This window comes from Teleopsis dalmanni, chromosome X, assembly GCF_002237135.1.
Source record: "Teleopsis dalmanni isolate 2A chromosome X, ASM223713v2, whole genome shotgun sequence".
Lineage (NCBI taxonomy): Eukaryota > Metazoa > Arthropoda > Insecta > Diptera > Diopsidae > Teleopsis > Teleopsis dalmanni.
Window position 1 is genome coordinate 790,828 of NC_051848.1, and position 8,702 is coordinate 799,529.

The 8,702-nt window shown below is 29.2% G+C and overlaps 1 protein-coding gene across 3 annotated transcripts; it reads left to right on the forward strand.

The window, feature by feature from the left end:
* The first annotated feature begins 788 nt into the window (after window positions 1-788).
* Window positions 789-7,384, forward strand: LOC119688923 (protein sly1 homolog). Of its 3 annotated transcripts, none has more exons than XM_038103601.1 (5): window positions 789-864; window positions 4,773-4,932; window positions 4,998-5,689; window positions 5,756-6,456; window positions 6,913-7,384. In XM_038103601.1, the coding sequence occupies exons 2-5, from the start codon at window positions 4,787-4,789 to the stop codon at window positions 7,240-7,242; spliced, it is 1,869 nt and encodes a 622-aa protein (XP_037959529.1). In that variant the 5' UTR covers window positions 789-864; window positions 4,773-4,786; the 3' UTR covers window positions 7,243-7,384. The 3 variants fall into 3 exon arrangements, with proteins under 3 accessions (XP_037959529.1, XP_037959530.1, XP_037959528.1); XM_038103602.1 differs by lacking the exon at window positions 789-864 and adding an exon at window positions 4,367-4,455; XM_038103600.1 differs by lacking the exon at window positions 789-864 and adding an exon at window positions 4,599-4,626.
* Window positions 7,385-8,702: the final 1,318 nt, after the last annotated feature.

The following is an 8,702-nucleotide window of genomic DNA, read 5'->3' on the forward strand; positions in this document are numbered from 1 at the left end:
TTTAATATGCAAGCCAATGACATTTGTTAAAACGTAAATGTAAATGTTAAACATGAAGTCAATTGTCGAAACAAATTATGGTTAATGATTAATATCAGAGTGCAAGCAAAAATACAACTCTACGTTTTAATAGCAATATATTTTGTATTGCAAAAAATCACAGCAATTGTATAACCTTTGTTGGTAGTGTATTGTATTTCAATTAATATTGCAGCTTGAATTGGCTCGGCTATAAGCTTCATCTTATTACATAAGCATTAGAGAGCAGCAATTATAATAATGATATTATGTTAACATATTTATTTTACTGAAACCACATGGCATCATTGAAAAAATTTGCTCTCATTTTGTTCATAATGAATTTCAATAGTGCGTTTGGAAAATATATAAGAAAATACTTGCATATACGTTAAGCGTTGATTGTACAAACTAAATACAAACTTTGTGTATTTCATTATAGATATATATGCAATATAAATTAATGTTAACATTTAATAAAAGGCATATTTAGGATGGAAAAATGAATATAAACATTAGCTTGAGCACCACAATTAATTTCATTAATAAAATAAGTAACTATAACATTATTGAAAAGAAGTTTTTCGAACTTAGTACATACACATACCATCGTTTAGTAGTTTTTACCATTAATTATTGTGTTCTGTCTTTTATGTTAGCTGGTATTATATGTAAAATTCCATCAAGTAAATACTGTTTTTTTAGTCATGATTTTAAAATTTTACTTCTGAAATTTAAATATATTTTTACTATTAGTGTTATTATGCATTTGAATATAAAAAAATTATGTTCATTGACGAAAGGTTGAAGCGGGCGCCATAGTATTTCAGGAACAGATTGTATTAGGTTTGTGTATTGAATTAATTTTTATAGCTTATGGTGTGTGTTCAGTGGAAGTTATGACAAAATAATTTTTTTGCAACTGCCTAATATTGTTGTCTGTCAATAATGATAGCTGGCTCCTTTCAATTTGTTATTGCCAATTTGTTTAGAATTTTTTTTTTAATCCATTTATTTTATTACAATCTGCCAGGTATGAATGACAATAAGTAATATATATTAACATGAATCCTAATAATAGTTATTACGATCTAAAAAAGAAAGACACGTATGGACTATGTCCAATGACATATCCATATATAATTAAAATAGAACTTTGTGACCTACATATACATATTTAAAACATCTCTCGATGTTTTTCTGTTTAGCCTTGTAAAAGTGTTGAAGAAGACATCAGGTGTGTAACCAGTGGATTTGGATGCATATATATGTGATGAGCGTAATTCTTTGTAATTCGAGATATTTCTTCCTTGATTGTCGGAACACGTAGTTGTTTATGCAACTGTTCATTCGTTACATACCAAGGTGCTGTTGTGATCATTCGAAGTGTTTTAGATTGAAAACGCTGGATAATTGCCAAGTTTGAATCTTCTGCAGTACCTCTTAATTGGGCTCCACAACTCCATATAGTTTTTAGTGCAGTTTTGTATATAAGCAGCTTATTGTCTAGTGACAGTTTGAAATTTCGGCTGAGGAACCAGATTAAGTTTCACAATTTAAGACCCAAGGCTGTACGCTTATTAAATATGTGTGGTTAGTTAGGTTAGTACACTATACAGATGTATGCTCAAGTATTTTGTTTCTACAGCTTGTGGTAATTGAGTATTGTTTATTAAGACAGACGGGCACGTAGAACGTTTTGTAGTAAATGTTACTTGGGCAGATTTTGACTCATTTAGTTTAATACGCCAATTTTTCATCCAGAGACCAATATTGTTAAGGCAGGTTTGTAGTTTGGTGGAAGCACGAATTGGGTCACTGTCAACTGATAAAATAGCTGTATCGTCTGCAAATGTACCGATAACACTCTCATCGGTAAGATGAAGATTCGCAGTATATAGAAAATAAAGCATTGGTCCCATTATGCTACCTTGAGGTACTCCTGCTCCTATATCACGAAGTTCTGCAGTTTCGTTTCCATGCTTAATGAAAAAGTACCTTGCCGAGAGGTATGATTTAGGTAGATTCAGTTTTAGTTTGAAAAGAAGGCCCTCATGCCATACTTGATCAAAAGCTTGTGAAATATATATAAATGCCGCAGTACAATATTTCTCACATCTATCGCACTATGGATATGTCTGACAAGTCTATGAATTTGTTCTATTGTACTATGTTTTTGGCGAAAGTCGAATTAATGGTCAAGGATGAGTCTGTTTTGTTGAATAATCGGTGTTTAGAATTTAAGCAGAAGAACGTGAAAAAATTTTGGGTGTACTTATATTTTCAAACACGGCATAAAATTAAATTAAAAGTTAGGCTATTCCCATAGCCTAAAGCTGAAAGATATGCATATAAAAAATTAACATACATACTATAAAACTATATTCGTATTTTGAGGAAATACACCAATGAAATTTCATTGAATGTCATATACAACGAAATAACATAGAATGTCGATGTCACTCTAAGATAGATATAATTTATTAAATTCAGCGGAACTATATTCAATATATAATTACATTCACTTGATAAGTACAATAACTATGAAATATTTCATTACAAAAAAAAAGTAATAGAAATATATATAATTAATTTATAAAATACATAAATGAATATATCTAGGTCTATGTATCCATTCTTTCCTTTAATACTGAATAAATATTTTATATGAAGCTTTTATATTGTAGGTATTGTATTTACTAATTTTTTAAGCAATATACGTAAACTGCAATAACTAATAAAATAATTATTTTAAATAATAAATTAAGCAATAAACATAAAAAAAATGTATGCATTTTATACATTATATATAAATACAGTCAAACCTCCATAACTCGAACTTCTATAACTCGAATTTTCTATAACTCGAACCAAAAACAGTGTACCAAGGTTTCAGAGAGCAAATTATATACAACTCTGCTTCCATAACTAAAACTTCTATAACTCTATAACTACAAGTCAAATTTTTGTTTTGAGTGTAAATGCATTTTGCTGTTACGGGAAGTCCCTTTTCCAAACAAAAGGTTTAATTTTTTTTCTTATGTTGCTTCTTTGTGGAAATACCAGTCGCTGACAGCGTGGTTTAAAGTAAATAAAGTAACTTCCAATGCTACTCTTAACGATTATACTGAGCTTGACAATGAAATTTATACATTAAAATTTTCTACAGATGACGATATTATTGAGCACTATAGCTATAAATTACTGGATCCAATTCTAAGCGCAACGGAAAGTGATGAGGACTCGGTGGATATAATTGTTTATTGGGCTTCCAAGCATGAAGGAGAAGACACATTCAAAAATCTGAATTTATATTTGTAAACGAATGATATTACAACTGATCATTATAAAGCTTTAAATAAAATGGAATATCTTTTTATTAAAAACAACAAAAAGAAAAATTAAAATCGGAAATACTAATTTTTAATTATTTCACTTCACTATAACTTCTGTGCCGTATTTGATTTTAAATAAATAAATCAATATCTTAAAATATAATTCTAGTTTCTTTCAAAAAAAAAAAAAAATTCCCTAACTCGAAGTCTCCATAAGTAGAACCTTTTTTTTTGCAAAATTGGACTTCGAGTTATGGAAGTTTGACTGTAGTTAATTTTTGCAGATAAAATTATTCAACATACACATAAATATGACATATCAGTGTTGACATCTATTTATATTTATATCCATTTATTGAATCAATATAACAGTTCCTATTTAAATGATATATATATATATATATATATAAAAATCTTTAAGACTTTAATTTATTAATAAGTAATTAAGTTGGACGCAAAACGATTTCAACGAATAACGAACGCAGTGCGTTGCTAAGGCCGTGTGCGAGTTTGAGTAAATTGAAATTTCCTAGATTTTTTGCACAGCACTTATGTAAATATTTATTTATTTATTTACTTCACTTATATGCTATTTTCATCACAATGGGCCAATAGGCCTAAGTGGATCCACTAGGGATCACCGGTATATGCTATTTTTGGTTTGAAGTTTTCAAATTTATTTATTCATTGAACATCTTATAAAATTTTCACAATTATAACACCTAATTTACCTAATTTTTTTTTATTTTACCCTACTTGAAATTTTGGTAAATACCAAAATTTCCTGCCAAACCGATATAATTCACTATTATTATAATAAACTATTACTATTTCGAACTCGCACACGACCTAAATAACATTACACTATCATCAAGAAAGTTATTCTACATACACATATTGTTTAATATTAAATATATGAAATTGTTAAACATAAATTTTATGAATATACATTAAAACAAAATGTTAAAGTCATAAATTTTTATAGTCTTAATAGTTTTTTTGCATATTGATTAATATATTTTTCATTTATACTGTACAGCATCTTGCAATATTTGCGCAACAGCTGCTTCTGTGTTCGAAAGTCGAAGTCGAAAACATACGTGTATGTCAATTTGTTTGACGTCTTAAACGGCGAATGACTAAATTGTTTTCATTCCAATAGTTTTGTGCATCGTATAGTTAATAAAGCAATAATAAAACAATTACAAGTTTTAAGTGTTACAAACAATAAATAAATTCGACAATATGACAACATTACGCGAGCGGCAAATAAGTACGCATAAACCAAAAAAATGAAATAATGATGTTTGGTTTAAAGTGCCCTTTTCATGACAAAAGCAATTTCATTGCTACGAAATGTTTTACAACCAAAGTAAAAAACTGAATTAAAAGTTAATCGTATGCCATTTATAATTGCAGATGCCATCAAGCAAATGTTGAATTTAAACGTGCAACATACCAAAGTATTAGTTGCCGAGCCAGTGTGGAAGATTCTGATATATGATCGCGTTGGTCAAGACATCATATCACCTATAATATCTATTAAGGAGCTGCGTGAGCTGGGCGTTACTTTGCACGTGTAAGTGGCACCAGCTTTACTATTTTTGTACTAAATTATTAAAATTAATTTATTTATTTGCACAGACAACTGCACTCTGACCGCGATTCTATACCTGATGTGCCCGCAATTTACTTTTGCATGCCAACCACTGAAAATCTCGACCGCATACAGCAGGATTTTGCAAAAGGCCTGTATGATGTTTACTACTTAAACTTCCTAGCACCCATTACGCGTCAAAAAATTGAGGATTTGGCAGGTGCAGCGCTGCAGGCAGGCTGTGTCGCCAACATACATCGGGTGTATGATCAGTATGTGAATTTTATAAGCTTGGAGGATGATTTCTTCATATTAAAACACCAGCAAAGTGAATTGATGTCATATTACACCATAAATCGAGCTAACACAAAGGATGATGAGATGATGATGTTAATGGATTCGATGGTGGATTCTTTGTTTGATGTTTTTGTCACACTCGGAAATGTTCCAATTATACGTTGCCCACGAAATACAGCTGCCGAGATGGTTGCACGTAAATTGGAAAAGAAATTGCGTGAAAATCTATGGGACGCTCGCTCTAATTTGTTTCACATGGATACCTCACAAGCAGGAAATGGTGTGTTCAGTTTTCAGCGTCCAGTGCTTTTGTTATTGGACCGCAATATTGATTTAGCTACACCATTACATCACACTTGGTCATATCAAGCGTTGGTGCATGATTTGTTAGAGCTAAGTTTGAATTTAGTGTATGTGGACGACGATGTCAGTATGCATGCAGGTTCCTATTACAAAATTTTAATAAATTATCATTTAAAAATTTAACTGATTTCGTTTTTAAATTTAGGAGCACGTAAAAAGCCTAAACCATGTGATTTGGACCGTAATGATCGCTTTTGGATTACGCATAAAGGCAGTCCATTTCCTACAGTTGCAGAGGCTATCCAAGAGGAACTAGAGTCTTATCGTAGCTCGGAGGATGAAATCAAACGGCTAAAAACCTCGATGGGTATTGATGGTGAAAATGAAGTTGCATTTTCGATGGTGAACGATACAACGGCCAGATTAACCAATGCGGTTAACTCATTACCGCAACTCATGGAGAAGAAGCGACTGATTGATATGCATACAAAGATTGCCACCGCTGTCTTGAATTTCATAAAGTCACGACGTTTGGATTCGTTTTTCGAGTTGGAAGAGAAAATCATGTCAAAGCAAACTCTTGATCGTCCTATATTGGATTTATTAAAAGATCCTGAATTTGGTTTGCCTGAGGATAAAATGCGCTTGTATATTATTTTCTATATTTGCGCACAGAACGCGTCGGAGCACGAATTCGAACGCATGAAAGAAGTGCTGCAAGAAGCGGGTTGTGATTCATCACCTCTGCCGTATGTGCAACGTTGGAAGGCGCTTATGAATCGTTCGCCTATGGTTAACCAGTATGAAGGCGGTGGCACTAAAACAGTGTCGATGTTTTCAAAACTAGTGTCGCAGGGTTCATCTTTCGTTATGGAAGGCGTCAAGAATTTAGTCGTTAAGCGTCATGTAAGTATGCTTTAAGTAAGCATAACTTAAAAAGAATATATAAAAGTATAGGTTGAGTAAAGTTCTCAACAGGTCTGATATATCTGGAAATAAAAGACGTCTTTTTCATGCAGACGAACTATTCTTGCCCAATAGAAGTCAGTATATAGCCACTTGCTACACAGTTATTTGTTAGACATACATACGTCTATTCCAATATGTACCCAGCTGAAACACTACTCCAGATGATATCGTCTAACTGCTTTCATGTGTAAATGAACCATATTGATTTATGGCCTCCTGGTAGAGTTGGTATGATTCCCTTACCTTAACTCGGCTTAGATTCAAGATCCTTACCTTGTATAACTATAAGGACCTCGTAGAATAAATTACTCTTAATCAATTTTGACCACTTTAGCATTTCTTCTATAACTTATTTTGTAAGCTCTTTCTATGTGATTTTATTTTTTCTTGCAGAATCTTCCTATCACCAAATTGACTGAACAAGTTATGGAATGTCGGAATAATGTGGAAATTGATGACTATTTGTATCTGGATCCAAAACTTTTGAAGAACGGCGATGTTATGCCCAAAAATCGTTCACCATTCCAGGATGCAGTAGTCTTTATTGTAGGCGGTGGCAATTACATTGAATATCAAAATATGATTGAATTCATCAAACAGAAGCAAAGCTCACAATCACACAAGCGCATCATTTATGGTTCCTCCACACTGACAAACTCCAAGCAGTTCCTCAAGGAGCTATCGGCTTTGGGGCGTGAAATACAAACCCCTGTGTTTAGTTAGGAGCGCCAATACCAGAATCTTCTTAAATTTGAATGCTGTTGAAATAGGAAGGAAATGCTAAAAGAAATCTAATAACGAAAGCAAAATCGTATCCTGTTGCTTTGTATCTTGCGCTTGGCATTAAAACTTGTTATAATTTAAATATTGATTTTAATTTTTATTTTTAATTTACACTTTTTTGTATGCTTTACCCAAACAAATTTAAAAATAATATGTACTTTTTTTTTACAAAGGGAGTATTTTTTAAAGGCTTTTAAGAGAAAATAATTATTCTGCCATTCCTTAACAAATGTCTAAACATATTTAAAAGTAAATATATGTATATTTATACATGTATTTGCAGTTGTTGATGTATGTATGTATTTGCATAAAATATTAGGATCTAATGGTCCTCTTAATATTTTTACTCTGTAATGCATATTCTTTATTTTTATTCATTTATTAATCATATTAATTTATTTATTCATGTAATCTCACTTATATTTATTTATTCATGTAATCTCACTTATATTTATTTATTCATGTAATCTCACTTATATTTATTTATTCATGTAATCTCACTTATATTTATTTATTCATGTAATCTCACTTATATTTATTTATTCATGTAATCTCACTTATATTTATTTATTCATGTAATCTCACTTATATTTATTTATTCATGTAATCTCACTTATATTTATTTATTCATGTAATCTCACTTATATTTATTTATTCATGTAATCTCACTTATATTTATTTATTCATGTAATCTCACTTATATTTATTTATTCATGTAATCTCACTTATATTTATTTATTCATGTAATCTCACTTATATTTTTATTTCTTCATGTAATCTCATTTATATTTATTTATTTACGTAATCTCACTTATATTTATTTATTCATGTAATCTCACTTATATTTATTTATTTATGTAATCTCACTTATATTTATTTATTCATGTAATCTCACTTGTATTTCTTTATTTATTTATATTTATTTATTTATTTATATTTATTTATTTATATTTATTTATTTATATTTATTTATTTATTTATATTTATTTATTTATTTATATTTATTTATTTATTTATATTTATTTATATTTATTTATTTATTTATTTATTTGTTTTATTTATTTATTTGTTTTATTTGTTTATTTATTTAACTTATCTATTTTTTTATTTATTTATTTATATTATTTGTCTTATTTATTTATCTTATTTAATTATTTTATTTATTTATTTAATTTTTTGATTTTATTTAATTGTTTTATATATTTATTTATGTTATGTATTTATTTATTTTATTTATAAATTTATTTCATTAACTTATTTTATTTATTTATTTAATTAACCAATTTTTTTTATTTATTTTATTCATTTGTTTTACTTATTTGTTCATTTTATTATTTTATTATTCATATTTATTATTTTATTATTCATTAAGTTAGTTATTTATTTGTTTTATTTATTTA